The following is a 20202-nucleotide window of genomic DNA, read 5'->3' as shown; positions in this document are numbered from 1 at the left end:
GTCCCTGTCTTCTGTTACCCTCTCCGCTTCTCGTTTTCTCTCTCTGCTCTCTTTTCTATCCCCCGCTGGTCTGGACCATACCCCTTCTTTATCAATAAACATTTTTCAGATAGAATATTTGTTGCGTTTGTGCCTTATTTTCGCCCGAGAAATCTATCAAAAAGAACTCTCCTCTACTCCCCTTACAGAGGGGCAGGACAGTGACCAATACACTTGTGCCTCCCGCTGGTGTCTGTCCTGTGACAGCCAAGGCTATGGGGGAGTCTACAGGAGAGCACTTGTCTGACCTTCTCTGCCCACAGCAGAAATTGCTTGCAGTGCTCTCTCTCTCATGGCGGGGTTTGGGGTTTCCCCCCCGCCACACACACTTTTTCCCCCTCTTTTTTTCCCCCTCTCTTCCCCACCCCTGCACCCCTTTCTCCCCTTTACTCTCCTGAGCCACCTGACACAGGGCTGGGGTCAGTCACTTGTGCTACTTACACTGGTGGGTTTGACCGTAAACACTCCATCCAGAGCTTGGTCTGCAGTGGCAGTGCTGGGGTTTAACACCCAGTCGAATGCCATTTTGCCTGTGTTCGTCAGGATGACCTTGCTATGATGAATTTCATTAAACATCTGGAGAGAAGGCATAGGAGGGGGAAGTTACAGACCCAGGCCTGCTGCTGGGAATCTCCTTCCTCTTTCCTGGGGTTGAAAGCAGACACATCGTGGGAGCAGGGACAGGGGAGGAGATACAGGCACTTGGGAACCTGGGGAACCCCCAGGCACAGGGCACCTGCCCAGAAACAGGGAGCTCTGGCAGCACACAGAGGTGTGGTAACAACCATGTCAGGGCCAGTAATAAGTGAACCAGAGGACACGAGTCCTGTGCACTCTGAGGGGTCACCAACAGCCAGGAGAAACAAAGGAGGTGGCACTGAGGCATTCCAGAAGAAAAGGCACCTGCATGCAAATAGTGCAGGCCACAAGGGAGTCACACAAGGCCAGCAGCTGGAAATATCTGTGGGCTTTCAACTGCAAAGGAGTGAAGTGGGGATTACTCTGGGACAGTCTCTGCAACTACAGTGGCTGGAAGCCCAACTTCTTCCCTTGATTATTGTGTGGATTAAGCAAGAGCTTTAAACAAGGGCACCTCCTTGGAGGTCAGGCTTTAGGAGTGGATCAGCAGAGGGATGTCTCAGGGACATGCCCCTCAGAGCATCCCCACTGGGACCCTGCCCGCCCTAGAGGCAGTGTTAGGAGCTCTGAAAAGGAGGCATTTCCAACATTTTGGAGGGGGGTGGAGATGGCCATTTTAAACCAGCGTGGATGCTGGACATAGCCCTCAAAGGTTGTACTCCCAAGCCACAGAGCCAACAAAGGAGCTGGGAAGGGGGAGGGAGCCCTGGAGCGAAGTGGGCAGGAACCCGCTGGCCATGGTTCCAAGACAAGGAGCTGTGCCAGGGGACATGGCGCGGTACCTGGACCCCGCAGTTGATCTCCCGGACACTCAGGGAGTAGTGGATGCGTGAGGCCTCCCCGGTCAGCTCCACATCATAGGTGGGGCCTCCCTCCACACTGCACAGTGCCGTGACACAGGCGATGCTGTTGAGGTGGCCAGAGAAGCTGAAGGTGACCTGCTGGCTCTCTCCCGGCTGCAGTTCACCCAACAGCGGCAGGATTGTGAAAGCCTGGATGGAGGGCAGGAGAGATTGAGGTGTTGAGCATGGAAGTGGATGCAGAAGAGCAGCTTGGAGCGAAGTGCAGCTGTAGCCAGAGGGGCCTATTCCTCAAACACAGCCAGAATCACCCAATTCTCATCCTGCATCCATGCCACTGACCAGTGGAGGGACCATGGGGAAAACCTCCCATACTCATGGATCAATGCATTAATTATACCCTACATTAAAGTGAACTGGGATGTCTCCTGGCAGCAAGAAATTCTCTCTGATGCACAACTTGCCTTTAAAAAGCATTTCTTACTGCTTTTAGAAAAGGAGACGACTCAGAGTGAGTGCTCTTGGAGCTCAGGGAGCTCAGGAAAGGACTCCAGCCCAGCTCATCTGACCCGAGGCTTTTCCCCTTGCTCTCTGATTTATATGCTGCTTTCTCAAGGTGCTACAGCAAAGCTCCTGCAAAAATTTCCTATGGACCCAATGAGGTCCAAGGGCAGCAATGGCCTCCATAGGTGCTGCACAGCATCCTGGGGCAGCCCTACAACATGTCCTGCACGGCCTCTCCAGTGACCAGTTGCTTCAGCAGCACTGGAAGGTCTGGTTCTGGAGGGATGTGAGGCTCCTCTGTGGGCTATGCTGAAGGCCACCAATGGGACTGGGAGCTTGCCACACTGAAAGGGAGACCTGCTTGCCACACTGAAAATGTGGAAGTGAGACAGATTCCCACTTACCTGGTCCACTGGGATGGGACTGTAGTTTAGGTCGATGGAGTGTCTGAATGCCCCCAGTCCTAGGGGGACGTAAGAGTGTCCACGAGTATATGACGGCACCTGAAAAACAAGCCATCTTCCATGCTAGGAGGAAGAGACAGCCACTTTGCAAAGTCTCATTTTATAAGACAGCTCCAGGGCCACCACTGCAATACCAGCTTTGGGGTGAAGGCAGAGACCTGGAAACAGGTGGTCTGGCTGGGTTGGGAAGTGGGTACATGGAGATAAGGGTTCGTCCCAGCTTGCTCTAGGAAGGAAGCTGGAGATCTTATAATATCATCATGATGCAGATAAAGACCTCATTTGACATTGTAAAGAAAATAAGCCAAAAATATCCCACACTCAACACAGGTCTGTAGGATCTGAGTGAGTGGGCTTCTCTGAGCAAAACTCTCCTATTTCTCCCTCCCCAGATACCCCAGGCCCAGCCAGCGGCCCTGCTGCCCAGCCCACTCTCAGGGCACAGGACAGCAGGGCAGCAAAAAGGGAGGTCGGCACGAGCATGACTTTTTGGTGGCAAACTGGGGAGGCAACACAAGCAGTAGATGTACAAGAAAATCTACCTCTGGTCCTATAAGTCCTTCCTGTCTGGCAAGACGCTCTAATTCTTCAATGGTTGGGGATGGCACCTCCACATTTCTAATCCTGAAGCGTCTGTGTTGAGGTGTCAAGCAATCCAAACAGGTTCTCTTCTCCGTTGGTGGGTGGGGTTGGAATTTAGGTGGGTAAGGCTCATATCTGGAAAATAACATGACTATGAACAGGGACCTGCAGTGGGAGGGAGGGACGTGCACAAGCAGCTCCTGGTCAGGATGCAGCCCCTGGATGGGGGCTGGTGTGTTGAGCTCAGAAATGGTCTGATCCAGCCCTTCCCAAACCAGGCTGGAGCAGGTCCATGCTCAGAGCAGCCCAGGGATGATGCTGGGCTTGCAGTGGTGCAGCCAGCTGGTAACTGCTTGCAGTGAAGAACTACACAGGACAGCGATTAACACCTTGTGGGGATGCAAAAAGCACAGTGGGAGAGGAAAAGACAGAGAAGACATGCAAAAAGGTGAGATTTGAGGCACCAAGGGGCAGACCTGGCCAGTGATGAGCCAGCACAGCCCCTGCAGTGCCCAAGACCAGAAACGCTGCATCTCTACCAGATATTTATCCGGAATGTTCCCCTGACAGTGTTGGGGGGATTGGTTAACATTTTCCAACACTCCCAGGTGACTCAGGTCACATTCCCCATTTTCAATTGAAGCAGGTGCTCAGGGTAACTCTGCTTGTGTTTCTAATGCCACATGAGGGACACAGTTGAGACGTGCCTGCCTGACACTGCTGAGCTGCAAGTGTTCCCCACACAGTCAAACACGACCTGGATGCTCCATTCCCAGACAGGAATTCAGTGCCTTTAATGACCTGCTCCCCAAAGAATAACTGTCTTTAGCTTTGTAGCTTGTTATCTAAGGCTGGGTTTCATTTCTGCATGAGAGGCTCTATCCATCATAACCCCAAAGAGATCCCTAATCATTTATTCCACTGTCTTTAGTTTTAATAAATGGCTTGAGGCAACTTCCCAGGACCATGGTGCCCAGACAACAGTATTTTTCACTCTAAAATTAAACTCTCTGGGAGCCTGGGATGGGAGATGATGTGACGAACAAGTCCTGCTGCTGAGCAGTACAGAACCCATAAGGGACATGTTGCAGTGGGGAAAAGTCAAAATGAGTAACAAATGTCACAAAAAAAGGAAGGGAGTGAAGAATCCAAGGTGTCCACTGAAAGCTGACCCTTGGGAAAGAAATTGTCCTGGCACTAAAGGAGTTGTCTCAGAAAAGAAGGAAAGGGAAGGTAACAAGATGTTCAGCATCAGCCCAGGCGTTAAGCAGCTCTTTCTCTGGTGTGAACTGGGACTTTCTGGGCATCCTCCAGCACAGTGCAGGGAGGAAGGCAAGGAGCAGAGAGCAGCTCCTCTGCCTGCAGACAGGACCCATCCCAAAGCACAGGGGCCAACCTCCACCAGCACTGTGCAGCTGGGACTAGGAGCCCTTCATCAAGGTGGACATTTGCCTCAGGCCACCAGCGGTCTGAGAAAGCAGCTTTCCCCCCAGCTTTCCTTCCCAGGGGAAACCACTACGGGGGCTACACAACACCAAATTGGTGGAAAACACCTTCTCCCTGAGCATCCAGCCTGACCATGTGTCATAGGTTAGCAAGCATAGTCCCGGAAGGGACGTCCTTGCTAAGGGGTGCTTACAGTTTCCTCTGGGAACTGATAGAACCTATCAGCTGGCCAGTTTGAATATGGACAATTCTCTAAGCCACTTAAAGTTGTGATCACCTCTGTTATCCACATTTAAGAATGGACAAACTCCCCCTCCAAGCTCTCTCTCGTTTCCGGCGCTGGCACAGGTGGCTGCAGGCCCCGTGTGGGGGCCAGCGGGCCCGGCCAGGCCCTGCTTGGGCCAGGCCGGGCCGGGCCACGGCCATCCTGGAGCCATGGACCTGTTCCAGCCATGGAACCCCCCCCCCACTGCCTTGCCGTGGGCAGCCGGAGCGGCTCGGCTCTCCCCCCTCTCCACTGCGATAAGAAACATTCAACATTCCAGCTGCAAAGCTGCAAGGCCGAGGTGAGATTAACCCTTTTATTGCTGTGAAGAGCTGAAAACCTGAGGGAAGAGAGAGAGGAGATGCTTAAAGCTGAAATTCTGTTGTGAAGCTATGATATATCAGAGTATCCTGTTGTAATTTCATGAAGATATGGGGGGTGGAGTGTTCAACTCGTAAGCAAAAGCACCTGCGCTGAGATAGGCAGATGCTGACACAGCTGTAATTTCATGAGAAGTTTGGACAGGGAGAGATGAACCAGATGAGGACTTTTGCTCCAAACGGGAAAGGAGAAAACCTCAGTCCCTAGAGATGAACCAGATGAGGACTTTTGCTCCAAATGGGAAAGGAGAAAACCTCAGTTCTTAGAGATGCTCCCAGAGATAGTCCTAACGATGAAGATGATGAAGACCCTTTGTTCCCAGGGAAGGAGAAGGGCCTCTGTTTTTGTTTCTGAACGGCTCAACCTTAAAATTGTACCCCAAAAAACTTCAAGAGTGGACCCTCGAAAGCAGTTGCGGGAAAAGCTGCAAGTCGGGGGAAAGGACTCGCACGCAGGCAGAGAGACTCCTCTTCCTAAATGGACTGAACAATATTTGGAAGTGGGTGGCTGTCTCATTGTGATAATGTTTTCATAGCATGAGCAAGAAGAGACTTCTCTTTCTAAATGGACTGAACAAGGTTATTATGGAAGTGGTAAACAGACTGAACATCTTAAGGGTTGTCTTTTTACATTGTCAGTGGGAGAAGGGAGGAAGGTGGGAGGAGGAGGAGAGTTCTGAAGGTGGTATAATTTTTTTTTTTCTTCTTTTAGGTCTGTTAATAAACTTCTTTATATTCTTTCAAGTTTGGTGCCTGTTTTGCATTTCTCCTAATTCTTATCTCACAGCAGATAAACAGTAATGAGTGTTTTGGACCAAACCTCTACACTAAATTGGTGTTTCTGCCCGGTTACAAACCGAACCCGCGACACCATGGCTGGTCAGTGTTACTTGCACAAGGGAAAGTCAGAAGCAATTTGCCAGATCCCAGGCAAACAGCCTTGTTCTTTGCAAAGTATTAACAGGACACCAGGAAGAAGAGCTTTAAGGAGAGGGCAAAGGGGCACATACCTCAACTTGTTCACCTGGCTGTCCTCATGGAATGACCAGTGGTACTTGACACAAAGTGGGCTGTTGTTGGTTATCTCCAGAGAAAGCACTTTTTCAGTGCCGGCTTTGATGCAGCCAAACTCCAGGGTGCTGGGCTGGATAAGGAGATTCGGGAAGTGGACTTCTCCCCGAAGGGTGATATACTCCTTGTAAGGATGGCCTCTGACCATGTCTATTGTCAGAACCTTCTCTTCTTTCCAGCTATGAAAATCCAGTTCATAAGCTGGGTCAAATGCAATGTAGAGATGACTGGTCTCCCCTGCATACACTGTCACAGGCTGCAAGGAGATGAACAGCAATTAATCACCCATGGGATGACATCCCAAGGTCTGACAGCAGGAAACAGTAAACGTTCAAAGTGTGACCCCACGTGGGCTTCTCAGTTCACCCTCATTTCTTTACAGCGAGGGTCTGACTGCAGGCACCACGCTCTGGCCTGAGATCCTCTCAGGCTACCCTTTCTGTGCTCAGCAGCAATACAAGGGGATGGCTGTTGGAGAGCTGGGATGCTTTCCAGGAGACATCTTTACTGCATGGCTGGACCAGACCTAGTTGCCTGCTCCCTTCTCCTTATGCCTTAAAGCCAGGACGGATCTTTTCAATTCAGATGAGATTTTGCTTCCTTCAGCAGCTCTGCTGATGCAGCTCAGGCCAATCCACTGCTGACACTACAGAATAAACTTCTCGACTCGAGGACCTCCCAACAGAAAGGCACCACCACATCCCTCCTCTTCAAACCCCCCTGGAGGAGACCAGGGCTGCTCACCTGGCCAAATGGGAGGGGCTGCTGGTCCACATCGCAGACCATGAACGGCTGCTCCAAGGACAGCATAAGGTCGAGTGGCAGGGCGCAGGTGTTTTTTAAAGACAAAAGCTGGTACTGCAGAGTCAGGACATCGCTGGGTTTCTACAGCAACAGGAGACAAGGGAAAACAACCTCAAGTGGCCACAGACCTCCTCCTGCTTCTGCTGCATTTCACATTTTTCAGCCCCAGAAGTGCATCCATCTCTATTACCCTTTCTATTTGTTTCTACCCTTCCAGGAGATTTTTCTTTATAGCAGATGCTTTTCATGTTTAGAAACCACAGCATCCTCTGGGGGACAGGGAAACACTCCCACGTACAGATGAGGGAATAGGCCCCTGAGAGGAGGCAGCTGCTTGAACAAGATCTAAAGCAGAAAGTGAATCCAGAGCATTTGTCTCTAGTTTTGTCTCTCTATTGAGCAGAACAGCACTAGATGATCTTCACTCACGTACAGTCATTTCTTACAACCTTATTGGCTCTAGCAGCCTCATAAAAGCAGTTCATCTGCAAGATGTGTCCTGCTGCCCTTGCTACAGGGACAAGGTGTCTGTGGCTTCAAAGCTCTGATCAGCCTAGGCTCTTCCTTCCTGTCTATGCATTGTGCTGGGCTTTCTGCATGGTCTAGAGAAACCAGAGAGTTTGGGAAACTAGTTCTGGATGTACTGATACCAAACAGGTGCTGTGCTATAGTATGTGATAAATCAGTGTGTGTGGCATTGAGCAGAAGCCAGGCAGAATCAGGGAGAGCTGAAAAGCTTCTAATTACATCTGAACTGCCTGTTCCAGGGATTCTGTGATTCAGTGGAAGCCTGGGAACCAGAGGAGAGGCCTGAAACTACAGAAACCAAATAATGAAACATCTCTTTTTCAGACAACTTGCAGGAGAGGGAAAGATGACGCAGGAGTTGGGATCCAGAGACTAAAGGGCACCTGCTCTGCCCCAGTGTTATTGTCACTGCAGCTGCAGGATGTCTGGGGGTCCTTTGAGGCAGGTGAGGCTTAGGGAAATGCACAGAGCTATACCATATAGCTATACCATAAAGCATTCATGCCAACAGCAGAGAAGGCAAAGAGACACAGGAGATGATGGATTTTTCCTTGTAAGCCTGAGGAATTCACAGGAATCCCCATTTTCCCCAGCTTCCCTACAGCATCAGTGTTTAGACATCACCCTGCCTTGGAGGATCCTCAAAAATCTCCCTTTATAGTGAGCAGAGAAACTGGCATTTCTCTGTAAGTGGCCACGATCCCCCTTGGCAGTGCAGCTGTTACTGCAATTTTACTTTGGGGAAGTTAAACACCAGCCTCATCTCTAAAAGCATCCTCACTCACTTTACAAAGTGCCTCAGGAAGGGTAAAGAGGGGCTTTAACACAAGCACACACCCTCCTCAGCCATGCTGTTAAATGCCAGGATGCAATCCAGAGACTTACCTTCTCCACTCGGAAAAATAATTCTTTGGCTGATACTTCTATAGAGGGATCAATAAACTCGCAGGTAAGGACTGTTTCTATTATCGGCTGTTCGGTTGTGCTTTCCCCAATGATGGCTTCACACAGCACGTAATTCTGCACCACCTGCATGCAAGAGACACTTGTCACCAGTGGTGCTGGCATCCAGCAAACTGGCTCACCACCCACCACGGGCCCTATTCCTGCCACAGAGTTATGGTCACTGCCCCCTTTTCTTCCTGTGATGCAGCTTATTTATTCTGCACTCAATTGTCTCTAACACTGCACCCCAACAGCCACAAAAGGCACTTGTGAGACCCTCCCTCCCTTCTCACACAGCTTTTGTCTTACTCTGTGCTTACTCCGGATAAACCACTTGGCACTTGTTTAATTCACTTTCTTCTTGGGCTCCTAGTCTAAGTGTAACTTATTTCTCTGTCTTTCCTTGCTGACTCAGCATGCAACACTGTTTGCCCAAAAGAGCAGTATTTCCTTCCACCCCTATTTTGGGATCAGCACTGGGTTTTGGTAGATGTGAAATCACGATAAAGCCTTAGCTGGCCTGATGGTGGCCAGCAAGGAAAGCAGCTGGTGCTGCCATGGAAACGTGTGGCCTTAAACCAGCTTCTTGAAGGCCCCTGCTCATTTCCCCAGGCAAATGTCAAGGGACTGCGGAACAAGCCCAGGGGAGGGGATCTGATGGTTCCCCAGGCTCAGCCCTTGGTGGGGACCTCACCTGCGGAACGCTGGAGAAGCCTTGCACCACCATGTGAGCTGACTCGCCTGGCTGCAGGTCCATTGACCGTGGCTGCAGCTGAAACAGTGGGGTATGTCTGGGGCTCTGGGAATCCTCTTCGTCCCTGGAGCTACTGACAGATGTGAGGCTCTGGCCCTCCTCCTCAGGTGGTCTGTAACATTCCACGGTCCAGTGGAGCTGATGGAAATGGTAGCCCCCGTTTGTGAATTTGAACCAACGAAAGCAGGGAATGAAGCTAGAAGAGAAGACAAGATGGAAAATAGTATGGGAGTAGCTATATTTCCCTGGTCATCAGATTACTCCCAATGAACAATTTGAGGTGTTAATAGCTTGGAGACTGTCTTCATTTCCAGGTCTTAATGTGGACCAGAAACAGTGTCTGATAAGCTGCCCTTCTGATGTCATCATTGCAAAGAGAAATATGTTTATCATGGCAATGTAGCATTTTCCAGGAGATGCTGACAGGACCTGGTGTTTTCCTCCAAAATGTTTGTTCTGGGGCAATTAATGCTGTTACTGTATTTTGTATTAATCTGTGCCCAAAACTATTATTGAGTCTTTGAGATCCTGCACTTGGGGACCTTGTGTGTGGGGGTATGATTGCAGGCATTTTTAAAAACCAGCTCTGGATGATCCCAGCAAGCCGGCAAAAATTGGTTGCCTACTCCAGGAGAGGAAACCAGGGAAGCAGGGCCTCTCTCTTTCGTGGCAGCTTTGGTTTTGCACTCGTAGCCATTTGTAGAAACTGCATTTTGCAATTAGAAACTGTTCTGAAGTGAACTTTGTAAACTCTGCTGGCAGTGAAAAAAACGAGCGAGGTCCTGGGCAGAGCAGAGCAGCAGCAGCAGAGCCCACAAACGGCACGAGGAAGCGGCGGCAGCAGTGGTGCAGACCCCACACAAAGCAGCAAGTTTCCATCTGCTCTAGAACTGCTCTGTGGGCTCCTGCCTTCCTGGTGGGGGCTGTCACCATCCTGTCTCTTTGTTCCCAGTGACCCTGGTTGCCTTGGAGGTGCCACTTTGGAAGGGAAGGGTGTGATGCCATCTTCCCTCGGTCCCTCAGCCACACGGCCGCCTCATCCAAGCACCATTTCAGGAACCACTTTGTTCTGGGGAGTCTGAGAGATCATTACTTGATCAAGTGAGGACATAAATGTATTAGAAACAAAGACAATTCAGGGGTAATTTAGCAACTGGTTTCCATTTCAGTGGCTTTTGAGGGTATCTAACAACTCTGAACTGGCCATCACACATTTCTAAAGGAATCTCTGCCTTCAGGGAAGGAGTCAGGGCTTTGAACACTAAAGAAGATCTTGCCTGAAGGATGACAGCAAAACTGCTCCTTGCTGAGACAGGAGGAGAGGTGGGAGCAGAGAGATCTCCTACCTGAATTGGTATCCCAAGTTGATCTCTGGGGGGAATGGTTTATCTGTTACAATAGTTGTGCCAATGCCCTCAGCCGTGATCGAGAAGGTGGTCCAAGGGCTGTCGCCAATGAACAGCTCCACTATGTCAGCAAAAAGCCCGGTGTCATCCGGGATTGCTGTGACAGTCACAATAATCTCAGTCTTAGGAGGGATCACTCCTTTACTGGGATCAACAGTGAAGACGTTGGGTTTGTGAGTCTGTAAGACAAACATAATATGCATTTAGGATGGAAACCATACAGCCTGGTCTCTTGTGGGATATAAGAAAAGGAAAGACTAAAGAGGGGAGGATAAAAATAATAAAGGCTTAATTTCTCTATAAATATAAGCTACAGTATCTGGCAACAGCAGAGCTTATACAACCTGTATTTTCCTCTCCTTTAACGGACTCACCCAATTAACCCAGTTTTGCCCAACCCAAGGGACGCTTATCCTCAGGAGAGTATTCCTTCCCCAGTCTTTCTCCGGAGTGCAAGCCAAGGAAAGCTACTTTCTCTCTCCTGGCTTCTCACAAAGGCTCAAGGCCGGAGGAAGTCAGGACTGCTCAAATCCCACCCCAGCAGCCACACAGCTGGAGGACACTGCTGACAGCCTGAGGAATAACTCTGCAAAGCCAGCTGAGCAAAACCCCAAAGTCTCCTCTCCCAAGGGACCGTCAGTGCTTCTCAACATCCCCTAAAGGACCAAAGCCCTCGCTTCCCACTGACCATCAGCTGTGAGGGGTGCCCCAGTGCTCTCTGCTTTGGAAAAGTCAGCTCTAAATTGTAAGAGCAGAGCACCAAAGCAGGAAGCAGGAAAACACCTGCAAGACGTGCCCTGTGGGCATGGCATGGCCTTTTCCTAAGCATTCTCGTCCTCTGGTTTCTCATGGACCTCCCTCTGCAGATGGGGCAGGAGAGCTGGAAATGCCCCAGGGAGAGAGCAGAGGCCTTACAGCAGCACAGCTGGAGTGACAGCTGGCTCTGCAGGCCAGGGCCTGGTACGAGCATGTCAAACCCATCCTTTCCATGCCAGGCCCACCCAGCCAAGGTGCTCTGCTCCCTGCAGAGCTGGAGAGCAGAATTTCATTGTGGAGTCAGGAAAAGCTGCCCTGGAAATCCCCCACTTTGGGCTTACGTTTGTTTATGCCCCAAACAGCTGGAAAAGCAGCAAGAGGAAAATTCACCCTGCTCCTCTTTGGCCCAGGAGGCTGAGCCTGGACTCTCCCACATGGCTCGATGCTTTATCCACGGACACAAACAAGTCCACAGTGTCAGGTTTTAACCAGCTCCACAAGTTCAACCCACCCAGCATGGAGAAGAACAAACCTCAAGACCCTCCCAGATCTCCCCCTCCAGCAGGGAGCACATCCCACCCAGCCCTGGCCCCAGCCTACAAGCCCTTGCTGGCTGTACCAGCCCTGCTCACCCTGCCAGGGGAGCAGCCCCAGCTCCTTCTGCCCTATGCAAGCCTCCACAAATTAAACAGCCTTTCTCTGCAGCTGGTCCACAAAGATGCTCTTCAATGCCATAGAGATCACAGGCTGTGGAGATGCACAACCCCCACACGTCTTTGTGCAGACAGCCCTACTGGTTTGACCCACAGGAGGTCTGAAACTTGCCTCCCCATGAGCAGTTTGAAGGCAGATCTCACACCCTGGTTTCTGCCATTAACAGAAGTTTGGCACAAAGCAAATGTGGATGGAACGGGGGAACCATAGGGAAGTCCGTGCCCTCTCAGGAGCAAAGGGCCACAGGCTTCTCTTGATCTCAGAGCTCCAAAAGTGTGCACACAGCTAAAGACTTCCCACAAAATTAAGGGAGTACTTGTCAACACAATCCAGACTCATTTCTGCTCCAACACCTCTGCACCTGATTTCACTGAGGGCTGCCCCAGCTAAAACCAGCCCAGAGCCAGGTTCCTCTTGCCTTGCTCAGATGGAATATTGGAGTATCTTGCCTCCTCTCACACAGGGCAATATGGCAATCTTGCATATAAAAACCAAGAAATGGCTTCTACTGACCAGTCAATTTCCCTGGAAAACAGCCCCACAGATACTTACGACCTCCATCCTGAATTCTGCAGGGACTAAACCCTCATTGACGAGCTCCAAGGTTTGTGTATTATGATGTAGTGCTGGGATCTTGCCAAATTCTATCAGTCTTGGACTTGGGTAGATACCTGCCCATGTTCCAGTGCACCGTAAAACGTGTCTCTGTTCCAGAAAGCAGGCAAGAAAGATTTGAAAAAAAAACCAAAACAAACCACAACAGTGAAAGGTAAAAAAGCTTAAACAGCTCAATCCGGCTCAAGTTATTTCTTTAGGGACAACTACCACTCTCCAGCTGAAATGCTGGGCTTTGGGGGGGGAGAGGGGGGCAGGGAAAAAAAGACATACTCACCTCCAAATAAGGGATTAAGGTAAGAGAAAGTTTCAAACTACAAATTATTGGCCCAAAGGTAAAAGCTTTGCAAAAAATCTGTAGTTAAGAGCAGGCTGACAGTTAAATAACTGGTTATTCTGGGGGGGAGAAACCCTCCTCTTTAAGGTAAGGGGCGTGATAGTTAAAAGCAACTGTTTTGTCAAACTTCAGGCTCCCTGCCACAGCCTGCACTGCCTGGCTCTCCTGTTGACTGACTTACATGCAGTGCCACACTGGCCCAGTGTGATGGTGCCATCCAGGGGATTTGGCATCATCATTTCTGTATGTTTTAAGATGTTTAAATCCTTGCAACTACTTTCCAAATGCCAGCTTTCCTTTCTTTTACAGAAAGCTCAAGGTTCCCAGAAATCTTCTGACATCCTCTTGAGATGACAAGACATTTTTAAACAGATGTTTCCAAAGTTAATAGCATTTTAAAGATTCATTAATTAAAATTATCTTTGATTCCAGCTTAGATGAATTATATGCTGTGTCAGACACTGAGATTACCACCTATAAGGCATGTTTATGCCACCAATCCCTTCTGTTCTTCTCCACACCAGCCTGTGCCTGTTTTCTCTGGAAGAATCCCTGTACGCTTTGCACCCTGCCAGGCTGAGTTGCACAAAGGCACACGTCTCCCCTTGCACTCACCAGCGGGTTTCCTTCATCCCCGAACACGCCAATAAGGACATTGGTGTCATACTTGCCCAATTTTTGGGCTTCAATTGTAACTGGAATCTCTGCTGTGCTGAAAGGCTGGACTATCCCACAGGGTTTGGAGCTGGAGTAGAACACAGGAGTATCTTCCTTGCGTTCCTAGAAGGGACAGAATCAAATGCAACTTCAGAGGGACCTTGGAAGAAACTTTAAACACCTTAACATCCACCACAATGGCAACTCACACACACTTCTAAAAATCCCCAGGACAAAGGTGAAAGGCACAAACAAGATGCAAGAATTGAAGGCTTAGCATTCTCAGGGGGTCCTGCAAGGAGGCTGCCAGCACAGGCGTTGGTGTCTGTGGATGCAGCAGCTTTTCACAACCCTCTAAGATCTCCCACACCCTGAAGACTAGAACATGAACTGCTTCCTCAGGAGGTTAAACTGCACCCTAGAGTTTACATTCAGGTAGGATCTTGTTCTCAGCAGATCTTTAAGATTGAATAGAAACCAGCAAACCAAACCCTTTTCTTCCCCTAATAATCTCCTCAATAATATTGGAGAGGAGGAGGCGGATGCGATGCCAAACCTGGGCAATAAGCTCGTAGCAGGCAGCAATGTGGCTGTTATTCACAATGAGGAACTTCTTCTCGTACGGCTCCTTCAGATGGCACTCATCGTAGCACAGGATGTAGGGGTACGCTGTCAGCTTAGGAACGATGCATCTGGGGAAAGAGATGGCCCCAAGGGAATCAGAGATACTAAGAATGGAGAACGTTTACCCCTGAAGGTTGTGAAATGGAGCGTAACACATCTGTCACTGTCAAATGGACATTTAACAGCCCTACAGTGATAAATTGCCTTCAAAGCCTTCCCACTCAAACATGTCTTGTCAAGGAGGGGCAAACTCTGAGACGCAGCACCCAGAGGCTGCCAAGTGCCCCAGGCAGAGCACTTGTCCCACAGCTGCTTCAGCCCCTCCTTTACCCAAGAAGGCTTGAAAGGACTCCTGTAACAGTCCCAGTGATCCATGAGCTCTGGAGGAGCCTTGCCAACAAGGACCAGTGCTCACCAAGGCTCAAAGAACACCAGACTACAGTGTCTCAGTAAAAATGACTCCCTTCTCTCCCATGGTGCTGTTGCCCTGGCCTGAGAAGTCAGCTGGCTTGCCCCAGCCTTGGAGGGCACAAGCCACCACCTGCCCTACGGAGTGGGTGATCCCCCTCTCCCACCTCCTACAGCTCCCTTGGTCCTTCACCCCATGGCTCTCTACACTGACTGTCCCCATTTGCACTTGCTTGACAAAACTGCTGCCCAGGCACTGCCCGGATGGCTCTGCCTGGGAGAGGGAGCTGCATCCCTCTTGTCATTAAACTGATGTCCACAGCAGCACAGCAGGATGGAATTTGGCTGCAGCAAGAACAACTTCTGCGTTAAGCCTGAGAACATTAAAGCTCAAAATGGGAAGCAGAGGGAAGGAGAAAAACTAGAGCCGACCTGCCACATTAAGGGCTGTTTTCCCTTCATAAGATCTTGCCCTCACCACTCTTGCTGTGAGCCACTTCCCCACTGGCAAGTGCCCTCATTAACAGAACCAGACCCTGACTCTCGGCAGGCTGCTCCCTGTGTCCCAAACCAATGCTGCAGGGTGCTCACAACCCAGCACAACTCCACCTCTTGCAGAAAGAAGGAGAGGAGGCCCTTGGCAAATTTGTTCCACCTCAAGCACCAAAAACCAGGCCAATAAATTATATCATTTCTGTTCCTTTTAGAAAAAGGCCCAGGATCATGCTGGGGTGGGAGCAGGGGTGCTTTTCAGCACAGGCTGCTTTCCAAGTACTGCAGTTCTCATGTCCAGCTGGGCAGAACACGAGGTCATTAAGCAAAACTTCTCCTTGGGAGCTGCAGCCAGCAAAGCCTGTGCACGGCAGTGTGCTGGGAGAGGCCAGGGAAATGCTGATACCTGCCCATGACGGTCAGTGACAACACCTTCTCGCCAGCGCCCTCCACGTCCACCAGGATACGCCGGTAGTATTCCATCACGGTGTTGGAACACAGGGTCACCTGGTGGAAGAGAAGAGCAGTAACTCCTTCCTTACAAAAGCTCATTGCCCATGTGTGGTGTCCTCCAGTTCTTGTTTCATGGTAAGGAAAGGGAGGATTTTGCCTTAATTCTTCTGCTGGTCCATGTGTAGAGAGCACAGTCTCTGGGAGTAACACAAGCCTTCTGGCAATACTGGATTTGTTAAACACACCCTTCTATCAGGGCATAGGTCAGCTAAATTAAAACATTAGAGTAAGGCTCTATGCACCACTGCATTCAAATTAAGGGGCCCATCTGATTGCAATGACAGAAATGCAGAAGAAATCTGTTGTCTTGAACAGAACGAGTTCAGCTTTACAGCAAGAAATGGAGGGCAAAGTGTGGCCCAGCAGGGGCTGGGCAGTTCATGGCAGCAGAGTTTTTTCTGTCTCCCCTGGAGATCCCTGCAGTGAACACAACTCATCTGCTCTCCAGGAGAGGAGAATGAGACCAGGAAGAAAAGCAAACTGCTTTATACAGTGACATCTCTCTAACAGCCACCTCCTGTCCTCATCCTTCCTCTGCCCACTTTCAATCAAAGAAATCTCTCTCAAAAGCACAAGAACGGCTTCTGTACTGATCATCTGGTACACGGTTTCAGCTTGTGATTTTGGAGACAAAACAGCTCCTTCAGGAGCATCCCCAGTAACCCAGCTAACAGAGGCCTCACACCGGTGCAGGTCTCTCACGCACACGATGCCCAAAGCTGGCAGAGCTAAAGCCCTCCCACACTCCAGTGAAGCTTCCTTCAGCCCCACCGGCTGGACTCTTCCCATCATACCTCAATATCCTGGTGTCCCTGGGGGAGGATGGTCCCTTGGCTGGGAGTCATTGTAAACTCCTTTGGCTCCACATAGAAATGAATTCCCTTCCTCCAGGATGGGTCCGTATTGTTGCGCATTTGATCATGGCAGGTAACAACAGGCCCTGAACCATCGTCCGACATGCGGAGCTTGAACGTCAGGGACACTGGGGAGGTGTTAGTGAGGCGAAAGCTCTTGGTGTAGGGAACACCTAGGAAAAGGACACAAATATCCATTTAGGCACCAATTACATCATGACTCCTGGTGTGAATATCCTGGTAGGATGAAAGTGTGCTTGGAATTTAGCTTTTTGTTATCTGAACTACAGGTCACCGAGCAGCTGCATGAGGAATTAATCGTCACTTAGTTCCCTTTGACACTGATCCCAGACTGCTGCCTTGAAAATGCCCACTCTTAGCCCTGCTGAACACCACAAGTTTCTCTCTTTCTCATGGGGAGGAGCTCCCCCACCTGCTCCAAACCAGCACCAGTTATTTCTCACTGATGAGTGTGCACCCAGACCAAGCATTCACCTCTGAAAATTCAAGCTGTAAAATTCCCTGTTAAGTCTGCCAACACTGCCACTGTTTTCAAGATATATCAGCAATGAGCTGTCATTGAGAAGAAGCTACAGCAAAAGAAAGTGAGGATGGAATCAGGAAAAAGAACGTGTTACAAAGCACCCTAATGCAGTTTCTCTCTGCAGGATCCTTAAGGCATCTCTTGGTTTGGGCCAAACAGACTGAGCACGTGACAGCTCAGGCCCACTCCACTGGAGGCAAACCTGAGCCTTGCTTCAAGATTCGCAATTAGGAACCACATCACACCTCACCCAACAAATGGGGACATCACACCCGTGCTGCTCACTGTGATTGCTGCCTGCAAGGGTTTACCCCACTTCAGCTCTGAGATTTGCTTTCCATACTGGAATACCAGAGATACAGCCACGCATGGTGGGGGTGTCCCGCAGAGCGCAAACACCAGCCACAACCTGCTCTGCAGTGGGCATCTGGCTTGGCGGGACAGCTCTGTGGAGAGGAGACTTCTCCCCAGGCTTCTCACCAAGAGTCATTTGAACACAGGTTGGGGGGAAAACCAACAGCAGGCACAGCCCAGAGCTCCTCCGTGCCCATCAACAGTGACCATTGCCAGCTCCAGCAGTGACTCCAGCACGCAGGCAGAGAGGCACAAGAAGGACAAACACAGATGTCACAACCTCAAACGAGACTGAGGTCACCACATGCAGACAACAGTCAACAGTTGAAAAGAAGCAAAGACACAACAGCTGCCTTCAGCTGAAGGGACCTTAGGAATGAAATTGGATTAAGCAATAGGATCAATCTCCTATTATGGAACCATGTTTCTACCTGCTGCCTTTCTTGTTTCATTTATTCAAAAGGCAGCTTAACAAGTGCCTCAGTGCTGATGCAGGGAGGGGAAGAAGCAGCTCACGAAGGCAATGAATTTTCTTTAAAAAGTTCATGAACTTCATTGTTATGGGTTCAGGCTTCATAGTGAATTTTTCCCTTGGTCTGGGGAGGGGGAGAGAGGTTTTGGGGGGTTTTGGCTGTGGGGGTGGGCTTTTGCGTTCAGGGTTTTTCAGGAATTGTGGTGTGATGCCGCGAGCCGTTGTGAACTCGGACCTGAGATTTCGCAGGGGGCAGACCTTTCCTTCCTTCCTCTCAGGGATCAGGAAGCTGCGGGAGCTTGTGTGCTCGGCCCCGGGACTCCGCTACGCTGCAACTCGGCACTACGACCGAACCTGCCTGCCTTCCCCCCTCCTGCCTGCTGCTGTTCGGCAGGGCCGAGATTGCCTGCTGCCCCTGAGTTTGCAAAAGGAGTGATTTCCCTGCTTCCTTCCCTGCCGATGCCAGCTGGGAGAGGATCACTGCCCTACCAGAACCAACAGCTCCTCCTGCCTGGGATCATAGTCGCACCCAAAGGGAAACAGTACTCGGCAGGTTGGAATCTTCTGTTATTGTGTTGTTGTTTGTGCTGTCCTGATCTATTCTAGTAAAGACCTGTTGTTCCTTTTCCCAGATCTTTGCCTGGAAGCCCTGTAATTTCAAAGGTTTAATAATTTGGAGGGAGGGGGTCATCTTTCCATTCCATGAAGATCCCTGCCTTTCTTGGCAGACATCTGTCTTTTAAACCAGGACAGAGACACACCAGAACATACTGACATTCTATTCCTTGGTTTTATTTGATCTCACAATGGCAAAATGCTACCTGAGGCACCAGCAGCCCTGGAGTTCACACCCTGAAGAGACAGAACGTGAGTGATGGATGCTCTTACGTGCTCAATTTTGGAATGCACAGACCCCTCACGCTGCGTCCAAGCCCAGGGAACACTCACCAAAGGCGATGTCACCAAAGTCGATCTCTTTGACGTCCGAGTGTAAATTCGGTCCATCGATGCACCCCCTGCGATGACAAGGACAGAGGAGGCAATGGCTTGGTTAAAGGGAATTGCAAAGCATCCGCCTGTCGTGGCTCAGGGGCAGAAAACCTGGTGTCAGGGGCACCATGGGTTTCAAACCAACACACCACCACGTGCTCAGCAGTGTCCACGTGGACAGGAGGCAGCCAAAGCCAAGTGGTCAGCAGCCAACAGCCCCTGATGGGGCTTTGGGCACAGGGCAGGCAGGAAGTGCCCCAGAGTTGCTGCTGGTCCCATGAAAGACCCTGAACACACACCCAGACACGGCTCTGTGCCTCAGTTTCCCCATCTGAAATGGGATGGACTTCTGTAACCAGCCTTTCCAGCCACACCTTCCCTGATTTGCTACTTCTTAGCTGATATAACTGGTGTTTCCATGGGGCTTTCTCAGGACCCACACAGTAATTACAGACAGAGTTTTGAGACATGAAGCCAGGGGAGCCCCAAACATCTTCTGAAAAGAGCAGCAACAATTCTACTCAGTGGACAAATGAATCTTAAGAGGAAAGGACCAGCTCGTCCCCAGTGCATCAGCTGACACAGCCAAGAGCAATGGTTTAAACAACCAAACATGGGTGTCCTGAATCTACCACACCACCTCACCTGCCCTTGAACTCAGCAGACACAATCTCCAAAAGTCACCAACATCCATTGAAATCAGCACTTGGAGCTGCACAACACTCACAAGTTTATTTAATGGTCGATGCCACTCAATGCCCACTCTGGCTTCTGGTTAAAAATCAAGCACCAGTGAACTGTGCCTTCTATTGTATTCACAGGACTGCCATTGGCTCTGCTCTACACATGTCAACAAGAGACGCCTTGCTCAAGGAGAAAGCTGCTTATGCAATAACAGCCCATGACCAGTTTGGGGGAGGGACAGAGGACAATCAATTATTTGATGTTAAAAGGTTCCCTCTTGAGTTCCAAAATAAAAACCCAGCACTTTTCCTCCAAAAACAAAGCCAGCAGAATTGTTTCTCTACTATGGGCAGACCTACTTACCGCTTTCCTCTTGCTTAGTAATAACCTTCTTGTTCTTTTTCATCCATTTCCCCTCATCTATACAAGGTATAACCGACTGCAGATTGCTTTCATTTCTATACTGCCTTGACCCAGTGCCTCCCAATAGCAGCAGCCTAGCTCCAAAGCTCCAGAGCAGCCAGCATCAGCTTTCCTGCTTACACTACATTATCCCACCAG

At 50.1% G+C, this 20202-nt stretch overlaps 1 protein-coding gene across 1 annotated transcript in view; it reads right to left on the bottom strand.

The window, feature by feature from the left end:
* The window catches only part of LOC121661458 (hydrocephalus-inducing protein homolog), a 70870-nt gene that overhangs the window by 33064 nt on the left and 17604 nt on the right, over positions 1-20202 (bottom strand). The window contains exons 10-24 of the mRNA XM_042021663.1: positions 18916-18983; positions 16538-16770; positions 15637-15737; positions 14263-14398; positions 13665-13829; positions 12650-12802; positions 10568-10806; positions 9162-9417; positions 8408-8551; positions 6935-7075; positions 6130-6446; positions 2989-3163; positions 2387-2485; positions 1461-1670; positions 481-615 (exon numbers count right to left, since the gene is read on the bottom strand). Coding sequence (XP_041877597.1) covers positions 481-615; positions 1461-1670; positions 2387-2485; positions 2989-3163; positions 6130-6446; positions 6935-7075; positions 8408-8551; positions 9162-9417; positions 10568-10806; positions 12650-12802; positions 13665-13829; positions 14263-14398; positions 15637-15737; positions 16538-16770; positions 18916-18983 — 2572 coding nt within the window. The remainder of the gene's footprint in view (positions 1-480; positions 616-1460; positions 1671-2386; positions 2486-2988; positions 3164-6129; positions 6447-6934; positions 7076-8407; positions 8552-9161; positions 9418-10567; positions 10807-12649; positions 12803-13664; positions 13830-14262; positions 14399-15636; positions 15738-16537; positions 16771-18915; positions 18984-20202) is intronic.

This window comes from Corvus kubaryi, unplaced genomic scaffold, assembly GCF_017639235.1.
Source record: "Corvus kubaryi isolate FWS band 111438036 unplaced genomic scaffold, C.kubaryi_AGA036_p1.0 126, whole genome shotgun sequence".
NCBI lineage: Eukaryota > Metazoa > Chordata > Aves > Passeriformes > Corvidae > Corvus > Corvus kubaryi.
Note: the sequence above shows the minus strand (reverse complement) of the source record. Positions and strands in the feature narration are given on the sequence as shown.